The sequence below is a fragment of the Sabethes cyaneus genome, chromosome 3 (genome assembly GCF_943734655.1).
Source record: "Sabethes cyaneus chromosome 3, idSabCyanKW18_F2, whole genome shotgun sequence".
Classification (NCBI taxonomy): Eukaryota; Metazoa; Arthropoda; class Insecta; order Diptera; family Culicidae; genus Sabethes; species Sabethes cyaneus.
Window position 1 is genome coordinate 83,432,316 of NC_071355.1, and position 17,611 is coordinate 83,449,926.

The window sequence follows — 17,611 nt, forward strand, 5'->3', positions numbered from 1 at the left end:
GAGAGGAGTTATAATTCCCCTTATAAAGAGGGGAGGGGTCTCAAATTACCCTAGAATAAATTCTTGTCACCGAAAACACCCACATGCCAAATTTGGTTCTATTTGCTTGATTAGTTCTCGAGTTATGCAGAAATTTGTGTTTCATTTGTATGGGAGCCCCCCCTCTTAGTGGGGGGAGGGGTCTCTAACCATCACTAAAACCTTTCCTGGCCCCAAAAATCTCTACATGCAAATTTTCACGCCGATTGGTTCAGTAGTTTTTGATTCTATAAGGAACACAGGACAGACAGACAGACAGACAGACAGAAATCCTTCTTTATAGGTATAGATTGTGTGACAATCACCTATGATTTGTACTTCAATTACTGATTTGTGCTAACGTAAGAAATAATAGAATCTCAAAGAAATAGGATACTTTAGTGGTTCTTACAGTAAGCATAAATTACCTTTTTGCCGACCGGTTTCGGGAAAGTTGGGTAACAACTTACCCAAAACCGGTAGGAAAAAAGGTAATTTATACTCACTGTAAGTACAAAAGGTACGGTGTCCTATTTGCTTAAGAATCTATTATTTGTAATTTAGGACAAGTGAAAACGAAAATAGTTTCTAGGCAAATGTCCGTGGAATGTTGAGTTTAATTCACTCGTGGATGAGAAAGATTGGGAAGATAAATGGGACATTGACATTCTAGCTTTAAACGAAGAATTCAAAATGCCAGTTATATCAGTAAAAGAAACTTTTAAAACTCCATAGGTGTGTATGGATTGGTTAAAGAAATGTATGATAATACGTTAAGTTTTTTAAATGTTTGACACTGGACATCCGCCCTGTAGGGGGAAGGGGGGAAGGAATTGGGCTGATGTGGACGAAATGGATGAAACAGTTTTTAACACCGAAAAATATCGGACGAAGAAATCTATTTTCATTTACCATTTCTGCAATTCCTCTGTAATATATTAACTCTAATCCACAGATAAACCGACGAAACACTTGCGTCAAATTCATCGTCCTTGCAAAAACTACTGCAAAAAGTATATTTCACAGCATGGCCATGCCGCAGCGCTAAAGTGTTGCTTTGAGTGTTAGTGTTGAAAGCATAACCGTACAAATGCAAACACCATAAAGTGCAAAATGCATACCAGAGGGGGTCAGTGTGTAAACAAAATATGTAAGACGACGTTTTTAAAAGGATTTTCTTCTACGTGTCATGTCAGTTCGTCAGTGACTAAACTTTCTATCTGTTGATAAAAATGCTAGGAAATGCTGGTCTCGATCCCGACGCTTTACAACGTGATGTGAATAGCCTGGATAGCCTGCGAATTGCACTGCACAGTGGTCCAAAAGGGCGAAAAGCGGAACATTTTTCCTGTGTCTTTTGCTTTCATTTTATCATTTACGGTCTTTAGCACTTTTGTTCGTTTGAATATCTTCCTTAATATAAAACTGTCAAAAGTTAGTCATTGCTCACTATAATGAAAATAAAAAAATAACTTTTTTGTGTTAGGAAATACAAAATTAGTTTCTTCAGTAAAGTTGTAAATATTGTAAAAACAAGCAATTTTGCTGAAGAAATATTATTTCTTTCTTTATCGAGTGCTGAACTATAGGGCATATTCTTTAAAACTTCTTTAAAAATTGGTTTTTCATACTTAGCTTTTGTTAGTTGCATTTTACAAGAATAAAATGTTCCAGGCAAATATCGAAGCTCTCAAAATACACGTTTTTGCAGAAGACTGCAAATTTCTTGAACCTTTACTTGCTGAGTTATCGCATATTCAAGCTTTAAATCTCCATAGTTTCACGAGCCCATGGGGTAAAATGGGGCAAACGGATTTTTGAAATCAGCGCTTTATCTTAAAGCTTAAGTCGTGTACTATAAACTTGTATGAGCTCCGCTTTTCCCCAACCACCCACATGAGAGTACGGAAAGCATACGTTTTATGTGTTTCGCGTTCGCTAAAGGTTCGATACACGTTCATTTTTTATGTTAGTAGATAGACACATGGTTTCTTCGGCATAGTTATGGAAAATATAAAGGCAAACAACTTTGCTAAAGAAATGACATTTCTTTTCCTATCGAGATTAGAGCTATAGAGCATTTTCCATGGAAATTCTTTAAAAGTTAGTTTTTCATACTCAGCTTATGTTGGTTGCATTTTACAGGAATATATGGTTCTAGGCGATTATTGAAGGACTCAAAATACACGTTTTTGCAGAAGATTGTAAATCTCTAGGACCGCTTTTGGCTCGTGAAGTTAAGGAAAAATTAAGCTTAAATAAGCGATAACTTTGTAAGGAAAGGTCCTAGAGTTTTGCAATCTTTTGCAAAAACATGTGTTTTGGGTCTTTCAATAATCGCCTAGAACCATATACTCCTGTAAAATGCAACCAACATACGCTAAATATGTAAAACTTATTTTTAAATTTTGGTTTTAGTGATGGCGTTTTGGTCATCGGGTTACTAGTATACTAGTTTATTTGCTGTCTAGACCAACGTTTCAAGGATTTATTTCCTCTTCATCAGGGCAAAAACATATTATTAATAAAATGGAAATTTAAAGCTTGAATATGCGATAACTCAGCAAGTAAAGGTCCAAGGCGTTTGCGACCTTCTGCAAAAACGTGTATTTTGAGAGCTTCGATAATTGCCTAGACCATTTTATTCTTGTAAAATGCAACTAACAAAAGCTAAGTATGAAAAACTAATTTTTAAAGAAGTTTTAAAGAATATGCCCTATAGTTCAGCACTCGATAAAGATAGAAATTTTATTTCTTCAGCAAAGTTGCTTGTTTTTACAATATTTACAACTTTGCCGAAGAAACTATGTTTATATTTCCTAACACAAAAAAGTTATTTTTTTATTTTCATTATAGTAAGCGATGACTAACTTTTGACAGTTTTAGATTAAGGGGGATATTCATACGAACAGAAGTGCTGAAGACCATAAATGATAAAATGAAAACAAGAGACACTAGGAAAAAAGTTCCGCTTTTCGCTCTTTTGGACTACTGTGCACTGGTGCCTCATAAACGGGATGGAGGAAAATGCATCAAAATATACCGTCATAACTTTCTCCCGTCTTCGTAACCCTCAACATTTCAAATATCTAATGAACGCACGCGAAATTAAACGTTGTAGTTCCGTCAAAGATCTGGGAGTCTCGCTTAACTGGAAGCTAAAGTTGATCGAGCATATTAGCATAATAACGTCAAAAGCGTATGCTACACTCGGCTTCATTCGACGGACCGCTACGGATTTTAATAATATTTACGCTTTAAAAAGATTTAAAACTTTAATTGAAAATATAAATTAGTTTTAAGAAACAATTAGTCTGTACTGCCTTGGGCCGAAGGCCGTAGAACAATAAAAAAAAAGTTTCAAGAGGGCAATTGCTACGAAAAATAGTTGAATAACTCTAACTACCTCATCGTCATTAGGTTTGAGCCGGGGTGGTTCGTGCTGATTCAAGCAGTCGCACCAATCAACTTGATCATGGGCTACTCATCGCCAATTTACCAGTCGTCTCAGAAGTCGCAAATCACTTTCGAGCTGATCGAGCTAGCTTCCACGTTGAGCCTCCCTGTTCATGGTGCCGGTGGGACTGTTGAAGAGAACTGTTTTCTTCGCCATTCCGTTCGGCATCCTTACGACGTGTTCCGCCCACCGTAGCCTACCGACTTTCGCCAGATGTGCGATGGGAATGTCTTCAAGCAGTGTATGTAGCTCGTGATACATACGTCTTCGCCACTCTCCGCTTTCAGTTTGTGCTCCGACATATATCGTCCGCAATACATTCCGCTCCAACACGGGCCCGACGCGTACGCGTCCTCTGTGAGTAGCGCCACGGCTTCAAGTTCATATACAACTACTGGTCTAATAAGGGTTTTGTACATCGGCAGATTTTGTATAACTGCGGCGCCATATGCTTCTTGATCGTAGAGTTTTGAGAAAGGCAAAGTAAGCCCGATTTCTCACTTGAATGCGGCGCTGGATCTCCTTATTAGAGTTGTTGTCCGCGGTCACCAGCGATCCAAAATGCACTCACTACCACTTCTAGTTCGTTACCGTCAACGGTTGGGTTAGAAATCAATGCTTCATAAACAAAATAAAGCTTGTTTCAGATAGTATTGGAACAAAAAAATGCGTGTATTTCAGTTATTTATTATTGAATTCAAGATCTTTTCTTACACAAATCTAGCATTTTCTTCATGCTTAAACAAAAACATGGATAAAATTATTCGTCACGGTTTCGAAGGAACTCTCGAACTTTTCCTGTAACATGGCTCATTAGGCGGCGCACACTTTATTCGTCCATTGTTTTGGCTATTTTATTCCACCAGGTCTTCATCTGATTGATGTCTTTGACAACTTTTCCCTTTGCCTTGAGTCTCCTCTTCATGATTGCCTAGTATTTCTCAATAGGGCGGAACCGGAGGCAATTGGGTGGGTTAAGGTCTTTCGGAACAAACTGGATCCCTTTCTGTGCATAACATTCTTAAACGACTTTGCTGTAATGACAGCTTGCCAAATCTGGCCAAAACATCATGGCATGGTGGTGGAATCGAATAAACGGCAAAATTCGTTTTTGGAAACACTCCTTTTGGTACAGTTCCAAAGTCATTGTCTTGTTTGTAACGAAAACTGCCGTTTTTCTGCCACAGCTGCAAATGCTTTGCCATATCATAAGTTTTCGTGCAAATTGGTCGGCAAAAACAAATTTAAATTTACTTGGAACATTCCCCCGAACCGTTGCCAAGTAAAATTTTTGACCGGGCAGTTGCCCGAAGTAGGCCTTGACGTAGGTTTCATCGTCCATCAGAAGACACCCGTCGAACTTGGTTAGCAACCGGTCGTATAGCTTTCGAGCACGGGTTTTGGCCACACTATTCTGTTTTATGGTTCGGTTTGGCTGTTTGTTAGCTCGATACGACTTGATTCCTTCCGGGACTATGGGCAGCAACGAATTTTCTGGCCAAATCACGATCCGACAGACAGATTGGGATTCCTCTTAATGGTCTTCAAAATCTTACCACGCAGTTTCCGGTCGACAGTTCCACTCCGATGATTAGCTTAAGGCTTCCGAATCATCGTCAATGTTTCCTTATAACGTTTGATAACGTGCCATACGGTATTTCTGGGCAATTTCAGTTGTTTAGCTATCCTAGATGCAGACCACAATGGATTTTCCAAATAACTGTGCACAATTTTTCCCCTTCTTTCGGCTTCAATGTTGTTTGTTTACAAAATACAGTCGTTTTGCGGAATGTCAAAAATACATAGGTACATAGGTAATACAAAATTTCCGAAACGTGGGCGCCAAGAACTTCCAAATCCGTCCACCAAGAGCGCCACAATATGAACATAAGTTTGTTCCAATTCTAAATGAAGTAAGCTTTATATGGTAGGAAGAGGCTCCAGAGCCTGGAAGTGATGAATTCGTATCTTTGGAATCTCTGGTCGCCGCCGAAATAATACGAGTAAGGAGATTCAACGATGCGTTCAAGCTTTACGAAAGTCATATGCGCACTTGTCGTATTTGAACAAAAGGTGTTGCGGACTATTTTCAGCGGAGCACAAACAAAAAATGCAGAGTGATACCAGGTGTATGAACCGCGACCTGTAGACATGTTTTTTGTATGCCAGAAGGGCATTGGATTAAAAAGCCACAGCTGTAGACACTACATGGAGAGATTCCCATCGTACACCTGGTGAAAGTCGGGAGACTACGGTGGGCCGGCCACATCGGAAGGATGCCTGACGATTGTGCTGTAAAATCCATTATCTTCAAGAACCACACTGGAAACCTGGAATAGAGGAGCCGAACGACCATGTTGAAGCCGACTAGCGTGTGTCGGGACGCTCAACGAATTGACGATGTGTAGCCCAGGACCGAGTACAGTGGAGAGCAGTTCATAATACAGCACGAGCTACCGAAAGAACATTTTTGTTGTATAGTAGCTTATCAAGTGCTTGTTCCAGTGCTTCTAGCTATACATTAGTTGAATAAGTTACTCTTAAACAAAAATGTTTGTGGGTACCCAGGTTCTATGCTACTAGAAGTATATAAGTTTTATATTCACTTGAACATTGAAAAAAAAAATTGGATTGGTGATCACTTGTAGAATACCAATCGTTACGTAGAACTTGATAATTTTAAACCAGTTTTTCGAGTAACTGTTATAGATACATGATGCAGTTATACAATATAGTACGGCTTTGCGTTCCCTATACATTCTCTAAGTGTCTATATAATTTTGGAATAGTGCTTGAATGTTTTATTGCAAATCATCGAATAGATAGTGTCTGTTTTGATCTGACTGTATCCATTCTAATCATGATTATTCAACCAGGAAACGCCAGTAACATAGTACGATCAACCTGTTCAGAAGTGCTAGCAACAAATCGCCTTAAAATAGGCAATGTTACCGGTTTTATTTTATTGCAAACAGAAAGCCCCGCTTCCATAAAAGGCTCAGCTAAGCAATGTAAATAGCACCTCGCCTAGCGCGATCAGTTCGCTCCTCTGGAAAATGTTCTGCCTTTTTCCTGCACCGACCGGCAACTTTCAGCCGCACATGTTGACGGTTGGCTCTCGCACATGATTCGCACATGTTTCGGCACTCTGAGCGCACGCCATGGTCGGTTTTCCGCACTTAGCGACCGTCGATTATAGCCCGTAGAGACGAGTTTTCACACTGCGGTATCGCAGCGGCGATCGTTCAGTACTGGGACGAATTTCGCGCGCGACGGCAGTAAAAACTAGTGGCTTTCAGGATCGTTAATAGATCAGTGAAAATTTAGCGAGTTTCTGCGAGTAGAACGGATGCACTCGCGGTACTAAAATGATAACAATACCACTGATTGCATTTTTTGGATTGTCGCTATATGTGTACTTCAAGATACGATATAAATTCGCCGAAAAAATACCGGGTGTCGAGCCGATGCGATTCTTTTTCAACAATGGACTGGATTTTGCGAATAAAAATTCCTACCAGATTTTCTTGAACTTAACGCGTGCTTTCAGCGAGAATAAACGAATTTTCAAGCTAAAGTTTGGACCGATCGCGATAATTTGTCCAACCCATCCGGATCTGATACAGAAGGTGCTATGCGATTCGGCCAGCATGGAGAAACCGTACGTGTATGGCTTCCTGCGGGTGATGCGAGGACTGCTGATAGCGGAATGTATGTGCATTTGGTTTTGTTGTTACATTGGTTTCGACAGTGGCTTCGTGCTGGTGGTGGTGGTAGTGGTGGTGGTGGGGGTTGTGTTAGATTAAATTCAGCTGCGAGAGGGGTCATCGTTAGTACTCCAAAGCTAAAGTTTAATATTCTGTTAAAGAAATTGGAAAAGGTATAATGCTGGTTGAACAACAATTATAGAGGTCAATTACTAAAATAGCTTTTTTTTAAATTGAGTTTGTTTCTGCAATTGTGTTTCAAGCATTAGTGCAATAGTTCCGCAGTCTTGCTTTTGAAAATTCAAATCGCTCAAGTAGCAAACAACTAGCAAACAAGGGAGATTTTGACAGCACTTTGGAATTGCCCATTTAGAAACACTGTTGTGGCTGAATCAGAAAAGCCGATAAACATAAACACAAGCAGTCAATGTATGTTAAAACAAAATGAACAAATTCAACTCATACCCAAAAAATCTTTTTCAGAAAGAAATGTTACAGAAATTCATTGTTTCATCGTGTCAAGATTTTAACATTTGAAAAAAACAATAACAGGATTAAAAATTATTTCTATTAAATCTGTTGAACCCTAAACAGGGAATTCAAAGAAGAGTGCTTTTATAATTTGAAGGAGGCTGATTTAATAAGAACTGGTGCGTCTTTAAAACAGTGATCTTTTAGTTTTTTCAACGTTTCAATTACGACTAATGAAAGAACAATTTGTTTTCAGTACTAATTTCGATCAGCGAAAGCGAACTGATAGGAGCAGTGTCAAAGCTTTCCTCGCGTGAATTTGTTAGCATAATCAATCATGGAAGTAGTTGAAGATTTCTGAGTTCTAAGGTTTTGTTTCTCGCTCAAATCTGTATCTGTAAACACACAAAATAAAGTTAGGGTTATGCATTAGTGAATTTTAATTAAATTTAACAAAACAAAACAAACAAAACTCAAGAACTTAATTAGGCCATTACAAATATTTTAAAAAGTTTTTGTCCCTCCGGTGTTGGCCACTGAAGGGGGGGGGGGGGTGAAAAGAAAACAAAGAAAAATTTTTAATCGAGCAAAAAAAATGGATTTTAGGCATTTTTATTTTAAGTTTAAATGTGAAAACCAAATCTATTCTTGCTTTTAATATATACGTTGTTAATTTCCATGCAAAAATCTAAGAAAAAAAGACAAAAACGAATGATAATTTTTCTGGCCGATTTTCGGAAATTCCGCTGTTTGAATTTCCATTTCTATTTCATGCTAGAAGCGTTAACTCAACTCGTACACTCATTTTTGAAGTTTTTCAGACTGACTGACTGACAATTGATTTTATAAAACAAATTTAGCTCATATCCAACAAATTATTTTTTTGCCCCCCGATTCTTCAACCCAATTTCCAAGGACGGGGGGGTGACAAAAACTTTTAAAATGATTTGCAATGGCCTTATTTTAAAGTTAAAAGTTTTTAAGTGAACATTCACTTAGTTACTGACAAGGTACAGTGAGTAATTCTCGCTGAAACGGGGCCACTACTGACACGAGGTCTTCAAATATTGAAACTATTGCGCATAATTGGTTGAAAATGATTAAAAAATAAGAATTACACTTTTAATACCTCGAAATAGTGGACCCCTAGTTCGCCAAAGGGCCTAACAGTTTTAAAAAAGTTGAATTATTTAAAGGAGTTAAAATTTTTTTGGCGGTCATCTTGGATTTGGTCGCCATATTGGATTTTATCAATAAATCGCCGTTCTCGCCATGAGCCCCCCAACCGATTTTCGTTTTAAGACCACCATTGGAGAGCTGAGAAAAAATGCTATAAGGAACATCCATTAAATTACAGGTGTAGTGGCATTAAATAAACGAAACAATTAATCTCTCGGTTTACAACTCTCATATAATGGAATATCTTGCTACAGAAAATTGAATGTTTTATTTAGTTAATGCCATTGCACACCTAACTTGAAGAATGTTTCTTCTAGAATTTTCTCTCAGCTTTCTGATGGTTCTCTCAGCTTTCTTGAAAATTAAATCGGTTGGGGGGATCATGCCGAAAACGGCGATATTTTGATAAAATCCAAGATGGCCTTAAACGAAAATCGGTTGGGGGGCTCATGGCGAAAACGGCGATTTATTGATAAAATCCAATATGGCGACCAAATCCAAGATGGCCGTCAAAAAATTCTTTACTCCATTTGAAAGCTCTGTTCTTTTTCTTTACAGAACCGGGCTATCTGCTAGTTGTTTCATGACAAATTTATGAAACATCACATGATAGAGATCTCAAGGTTTGCTCAGAATTCAACTTTTTTTAAAACTGTTAGTCCCCTTGGCGGACGAGGGGTCCACTATTTCGAGGTATTAAAAGAGCAATTCTTATTTTCATTTCAACCATTTTCAATCATTTTCAACTAATTATGCGCAATAGTTTCAATATTTGAAGACCTCGTGTCAGTAGTGGCCCCGTTTCACCGAGAATTACTCCAGTATTGTTTCGATTATATCAGCCCCTCCGTGAATTTTGGGCTGACATAATTGGAAACGGATATAAACGGAAAAAATTTTTTTTTGCTCAAAGTATGTCAAGTTTACTAATCTTTTTGCATTATTAGGATGGTCATGATTAGAGTGATTCAAAATAAAAAGGTTTTAATTGCGTATCAAAAATACGATGTTTTTACAGAAGTTGTATAACATACTAAAATAAATAACTTTGTAGAACGTAGTAACTAACTATCTCTAATGGTTATCGAAATATAATCATTTGTTTGTAAACGCACTTAAAAATCTATTTGTATCAATAATCAATAATTTTTGAGGTTACAATCAGATGTAGATAACTGATACTTTTACAGGTTTTTTGTTATATTTTTACGTGTGAATTATTTCATCTGCCATCATTTGCCCCCTTGAGAAATAGAGAAGCACCATTTTTCACCGTAAAAACTCAATATCTCGGAAAATTTAGAAAATAGCGTATAACAATGTTTCACTAAAACGTGGATTTTAGTCAGATAAATAACTTTCCAGAATACTGTGAACACGTAAAAATTGACCAGAATAATTTAGAGACAAAAAACTTTTTTTAAGGGTTTGTTCACAAACAACGCGCAAAAAGAACAAACAAAAATATATTTCTGGGGCAGATTAATCGAAAAAAAGATTATATAATCGGGAGTAGATATAATCGGCGGTAGATTTAATCGGGAGCTGATATAAACGGAACCATACTGTACTAGCATCGTTACTACAAAAGATACAGCAAAACTTTATTCAGCAAAATTGTAGACAATAAGGCCATTGCAAATTATTTTTAAAGTTTTTGTCACACCCTGAAAATGACCTGAAAAATCTGTTGGCAAAAAAAATAATTCATGGAATATAACTCAATTTTTTTTTTCATAAAATCAATTTTCTGTGGGCTCTAAAGGGTATCCCACATCAAATTAGTGTTTGACATCGGAACGAAAATTAAAGTTCGGGTTCCAGTCCGTTTCGATCTGTTCCGGTCCGGATTAAAAATCGGCTCGAACTTTGCTATTCCGACTTTATTCCGGTCCGATTTGGCTCTATTCCGGTTCCGGAACCTGAACAGAGCCAAATCGGACAGGAATAAAGTCGGAATAACAAAGTTCGAGCCGATTTTTAACCGGACCGGAACCCGGACTTCAGTTTTCATTCCGATGTCGAACACTACATCAAATTGCACCACGGAAGAAACGCTGTAGAAAATTACCTATTGGGTATTTTCTCTTGAAAATTTGAGTAGAAGTAGTTTAGAGTGTATTGTTTACACTCTATTTTTATTGCGGTTTTTCGAAAATTGGAAAAAATGGCGTCACCCGAAAAGCAACGACGCGAATTTATTTTGTGCAAGCACCTGGAAAATCCTCAACACTCTAAACATGAATGATGAGAATAACGTTAAAGCGGACTTCCGGCAGCTTCCGGGGCTACTGTACTTCACCGCTTAGCACAAGTTTGATGTTCCAGAGAAAGTAAGGAAGCAGAAATACATCATGTGGCAAACGGAGTGCGCCGTTCGTGACTACCGGGACTGTAAACGGGCAGATCTACCTTAAGGAGTGGTTACAGAAACATCTGCCTTCTCTGTAGAAGCAACATGAGGGCCCTACGCTCTTCTGGCCGGATCTACCTTCGTGTCAATAGTCAAAGGATGTATTGGAGTGGTACGAAGCCAACTAAGTCACTTTCGTACCCAAGGACATGAACGCCTCCAACGCACCTGAACTAAGGCCCATCGAAAAATACTAGGCTATTATGAAGTAGGCACTACGGAAGCATCCCAAGGAGGTCAAGTCTGAGAAAGACATGAAGAAAAAGGAGATTTCCGTACAGATGAAGCTGCAGCTAGGTTGAACAAAACTTTTTGAGTGGAGTTAAGCGTAAGGTGCGGGTACCCAGGTAACACAAAATCGCAATAGAAAGTTCACATTATATCGTTTTCATATCAATTTCGCATTAGAATTGTATAATGATTAGAGTATGTCAAACCGAAGTAAACAATAAGTTGTTTTGCAGTCGTGCGTGTCTTCATATGCAAATCATGACTGTGAAATATGAAGCAGTATAGACCATTACAATATTTGATTATATCTTAATCATATATTCAGGAGTATTTAGTTACGTGTTATAAAAACTACGCAAAATTGAATTACAAATAGTTGTCAAAATTTTCGCACGTATATCGCCTCCACTTTGGTACATAATGTTCTTATATGGCGTGAAATATAGCTTTTTCGTTCAGATATGATTTCGTATATCTCAGTTGTAATCGGGATATACAAACCAAATGGTTTACTGGGCATACGGTTGTGGTATTGAAGTTGAATGAAACAAATATGCCAAAAGCTTACTAATGAGTTATATTTTGTTGTCTGAAAGTTTGAAAAGGATCGGTCCATTAGGGATCATTCAATAATGACGTCCATTGCTTATGAGGGGGAGGGGGGTGCCAATTTTGTGACAATTTGTGACAAAGGGGGGGGGGGGGGAAGGGGGTCTAGGCAAATGTGACATCCGTCGAAAAAAATTGCATTATCATAAAGGCTAGGCAGCAAAAATATGTTTCTCAGTCATTCATCACTCATTGATTTATTCCGATTTTCGAACTTATTGTTAAAGCTGCCGGCGCTTGAAAGTCAGGCACAATTTGTCAATGTTAACTAGATAGACCACGCGTTACATTGAAGGATCAATTTAGAATTTACACATCAATTTCAGTTCATTTGCAATCAAAGTTTTTAGCTTTTTACTAAATATTGGATAGAAAAGTACAATGTACTTCAAAAGCTATCGTCACGATGTAGTGAGACCTGCCTCGCCGACGCAGATTGAAGCTTGTTTCGAAGCGGAGCTGTGCTACTTCAATTGAAACCAAAGCTTCATTTCTTCATTGATTTGTAACAATTTGCAATTGAATGCTGTTAGAGCCCTTGTTCGCAGTTATTATTTTTTATTAATTGTTATTTTCTATATTTTTTTTAATCATACAGCAACTCTTAAAAGGTTAAGCTATTTTTATAAACCACTTTTTACTTTCAACACGCTTTTAATTTTTGTTTTGAGTTTGTGTGACGTCCGAAGGGGGGGGGCAGGTTGAGTTTTGTGACACAATCGGACAGAGGGGGGAGGGAGGGGGGTATATAAAAGCAGAAATTTGGTGGACGTCATATTTGAATCGTCCCTTAGGTAATTTTCTACAGCGTTTCTTCCGTGGTGCAATTTGATGTGGGACACCCTTTGCAGCCTGAAGAACTCGGAAAATAAGTGTACGGAACGATTCTAACACAAAACTGAAATGGAAATTTGAACAATGGCTTTTTCGAAAATCGGCAGAAAAATACAAGGTATGGTATATGTGTAGCGTAAAATAGCGTAAAGCGAGAAAAAAAACAAACAATATAATAATAATATTATCTTGCTGTACCGTATTTATGGTAGGTGAGCTATTTTGTGATATCGAAAACGAATATTTTTACCAGTGCCAAAGTCGGAGTATTTCACTATAGAAATTTGCCTCATGCATCCAGCTATTAACAAAGTTCTAGGAGAAAACTTAAGTCCTCAAAATAATATGTTATTGTTATATTAAAAGAACACGCATTAATAAGATAGTTCATAACTGCGCTGTCGCTGTCGCTTGTTTGCAGTGTTAGAAAAGCAAAACGTCTGAGCCTTTCAGTTAGCTTGGAGGTGCGGCACTGGTTTAATAACTCGATCAAATTAATATATCAAATTTGTAACAGAATGAATGCTAGATAATAAGTATTTTATAGCAAAGTCTCCTTTGCGTTTTGTTATAAACTTACTTACTAAAATTGTAACAAAATTTGCTCAAGGCATATCACAAATATATCAAATTATGATATAATTTTATCTAGTTTGTATCCATATGAGTAACAAAAATCAGTATTCTGTCATGCTGTATAACCAAATTTTGACAAAGCGATTTATAAGTAACAGAACGAGATAGAATCTTAGTAGAAACATTTATAACAAAGTTTGATAGAAATATCAACTTGAGCAACAATTCTGTAAGATTTTTGCTAAAATCATCTGATCAGGAAGCTAGACGTCACATGTTCGAATATCGACTGAAAGAGTCAAAGGATTTGTAGCACGATTGTCCCGTATTCTTACAGGCTACGAAGTCTGTCGTATAAAAACAGAAAGTCAAAATTCCAAATTCCGATTTGGAATCGGAATGTAGAACCTAGGCTATACTGTGCTCTGTGAACCCCCCCCCCCCCCCCCCCCCCGCCCCCGCTTCAGTTGCCCAACACCGGAAGGACGACAACTTTATAAAATACTAGCTGACCCGACAAACTTCGTATTGCCACAAATTAACCTATGTTGTACATAAATCATGAATCTCGGATGATCTTTGTCACAATCTCGAGTTTTGCAAGCCCCCCAGTGGGCGGCGCTTCCGACGGTGGGTCACCGGCAACACTCGCGACCGTCTCTTCCTGAATGTTCTAGTGTTACTATAGATAGTTTTTGTGGTCTTGTATTGACTAATGTTTTATGGAAGAGTCTCGAATTTCTCGAGTTCGATTAGTTTTTGAGTTTCGCAAAAATTTCTGTTTTATTTGTATGAGAGTCCATATCCCCCTACCACAGGGGTGAGAGGTCTCTAACTATCGTAAAATAAATTCAAGACTCCAAAATCTCCCACATGCCAAATTTGGTTCCATTTGCTTGATTAGTTCTCAAGTTATAAGGAAATTTGAATTTCATTTGTATGGGAGCTCCCCTCTTAAAAGGGGAAGGGGTCGTAATTCACCATAGATAAAATTTCTGCCATCTAAAACTCCCACATGCCAAATTTGGTTCCATTTGATTGATTAGTTCTCGAGTTATGAGGAAATTTGTTTTTCATTTGTATAGGAGCCCCCCTCTTAAAGTGGGGAAATCCATAGAAAATATACCATAGAAAATATTCTTGCCTGCAAAAACACCCACATGATAAATTTGGTTCCATTTGCTTGATTAGTTCTAGAGTTATGAGGAAATTTGTATTTCGTTTGTATGAGAGCCCCCCCTCTTAAAGAGGTAAGGGGTCCTAATTCATCATAGAAAAAATAGTTGCCTCCAAAAACACCCACATGCCAAATATGGTTCCATTTGCTTGATTAGTTCTCGAATTATGAGGAAATTTGTATTTCATTTGTGTAGAAGCACCCCCTCTTAAAGTTGGGAGGGATCCTAATTAACCATAGAAAATATTTTTGCCTCCAGAAACCTCCACATGCCAAATTTGGTTCTATTTGCTTGATTAGTTCTCGAGTTATGAGGAAATTTGAATTTCATTTGTATAAGAGCCCCCCCTCCTACAGTAGGTAGGGGTCCCAATTCATCATAGAAAAAATTTTTGTCTCCAAAAACAGCCACGTGCCAAATTTGGTTCCATTTGCTTGATTAGTTCTCGAGTTATGAGGAAATTTGTATTTCGATTGTATAGGAGCCCCCCCCCCCTCATAAAGTTGGGAGGGGTCCTAATTCACCATAGAAAATATTCTTGCCCTCGAAAACTTTCACATGCCAAATTTGGTTTCATTTGCTTGATTAGCTCTCGAGTTATGAGGAAATTTGTATTTCATTTGTATAGGAGCCCCCCCTCCTAAATTGAGAAGGGGTCCCAGTTCATCATAGAAAAAAATTTTGTCTTCAAAAACACCCACGTGTCAAATTTGGTTCCATTTGCTTGATTAGTTCTCGAGTTATGAGGAAATTTGTATTTCGTTTGTATAGGAGCCCCCCCTCTTAAAGTGAGGAGGGGTCCTTATTTACCATAGAAAATATTCTTGCCCTCGAAAACTTTCACATGCCGCATTTTGTTCCATTTGCTTGATTAGTTCTTCAGTTATGAGGAAATTTGTATTTCATGTGTATAGGATCCCCCCCTCCTAAAACGGGGAGGGGTCCCAATTCATCATAGAAAAAATTTTTGTCTCCAAAAACACCCACATGCCAAATTTGGTTCTATTTGCTTAATTACTTCTCGTGTTATGAGGAAAATTGTGTTTCTTTGGTACAGGAGCCCCCCCTCTTAAAGTGGGGAGGGGTCCTAATTTACTATAGAAAATATTCTTGCCCTCGAAAACCTTTACATGCCAAATTTGGTTCCATTTGCTTGATTAGTTCTAGAGTTATGAGGAAATTTGTATGGAAGCCCCCCCTTTTAAAGAGGAGAGGAGTTATAATTCCCCTTATAAAGAGGGGAGGGGTCTCAATTTACCATAGAATAAATTCTTGTCACCGAAAACACCCACATGCCAAATTTTGTTCTATTTGCTTGATTAGTTGTCGAGTTATGCTGAAATTTGTGTTTCATTTGTATGGGAGCCCCCCCTCTTAGTGGGGGGAGGGGTTTCTAACCATCACTAAAACCTTTCCTGGCCCCAAAAAACCTCTACATGCATATTTTCATGCCGATTGGTTCAGTAGTTTTCGATTCTATAAGGAACATACGGACAGACAGACAGACAGACAGAAATCCTTCTTTATAGGTATAGATTTGTAATGACCCAACTAGTTCTACAAATGTCTCATGTATAACTTTGTCAAATTTTGCTTGGCTGAAACGGTACTGTCGAATGAATCTAAATAAAGTAAAAGTGATCGAACCATCCCCGAATGTTACATTTACAAACCGTTTTTTGAAAGCTTTATATTATCATGAATTAAATTTGTGTGCTACCTCAAAATATTGTTTAAATTTCGTTTTATTCATTGAGAAGTCAATAAAATTACAACGCCACACCACCATTTGATTTATGAGCCCGAATTTAGCATAATTGGTTCGATAACGATCAGTGGCAAATAGTGTTCGAACGCGTAAAGTTCTAGATGCACGTAAAAATTTAGTTTTGAAAAGAGCTCGGTGGAGTGAATGCGTTGTGAAACTATGTCGGTAACAAATGAAAACAATGCAAATTCACGACGCGCATTTATTGTTTAGATATCTGTAAGCTTGCAGCGGTCCTCATAAAACGGAAGAGGGAAAGCCGTCCAATTTAAATTGCATAGTGCATACAATAAGAATTGTTTTTGTATTGATTCTATTCTATTGTGTTTGCATTGCAAAACAGAGACCATACCACGCTACAATGCTCAAGAATTGACCAAACATAGTGAATGTAAAGTATATTTAAGCCGCTTTATAATAGAGACCATGTTTCTTGCTTTACTAACTAGCGTCTCCAAGAGAGATGGTGGTGTTAGTGGTATTTCGTTTTCTAATGAAAGTGATTAGGTTATATTTCCTCACGTTTAGTAGAAGTAAGCTTACGTTACACCAATTATAACAGATTTGAATTTCATTACAAAATATATTAACGTCTGCCTCATTGTTCATCTCTAAGTATAATTTCATATTATCGGCATAAATAAGGATTTTTATATTCTTGAGAAGCATGAAATGTCGTTAACGAATAAAATGAACAGTAGTGGTCATAGATGGTACCCATGAGGGACTCCAGGTGTGTTGAATTGTTTTAGATGTTCTCCTTTCTTTAAATTTAATTATTTGTTGGCGTTGGCGTAAGATATGATTCAATCCATCTTTTAGAAGTTCCTGATGTACAGTCAGCCCACAATCATGGGTCGCACACTATTATAGGTCATTCTATTTTTATCTGCCAATTAATGCGGGAATATTATACTAATTAATTGATAAAATTGTTACTCACAAGTGGCACTAATAATTTGATCAATCACTAGGTGATATTCAAACGGAAATTAGCAGCTAGAGCTAAAATGACCCATAATTGTGTGTGATCCATGATTGTGGACTGACTGTATACCCATTTTTGCAATTTTAAGAGAAGCATTGGTATATCGACATGATCCGAGAAGGTTTTACTAGTTTACTTTCACAGCTTACTGCTTGTTACTTTGCAGCAAATATGGCACATAC

The 17,611-nt window shown here is 37.7% G+C and overlaps 1 protein-coding gene across 1 annotated transcript in view; it reads left to right on the top strand.

The window, feature by feature from the left end:
• The first annotated feature begins 6,843 nt into the window (after positions 1-6,843).
• LOC128739808 (cytochrome P450 4C1-like) overlaps positions 6,844-17,611 on the top strand; it is a 59,997-nt gene continuing 49,229 nt past the window's right edge. Inside the window, exon 1 of the mRNA XM_053835310.1 lies at positions 6,844-7,186. Within this exon, the coding sequence (XP_053691285.1) occupies positions 6,844-7,186 (343 nt within the window). The remainder of the gene's footprint in view (positions 7,187-17,611) is intronic.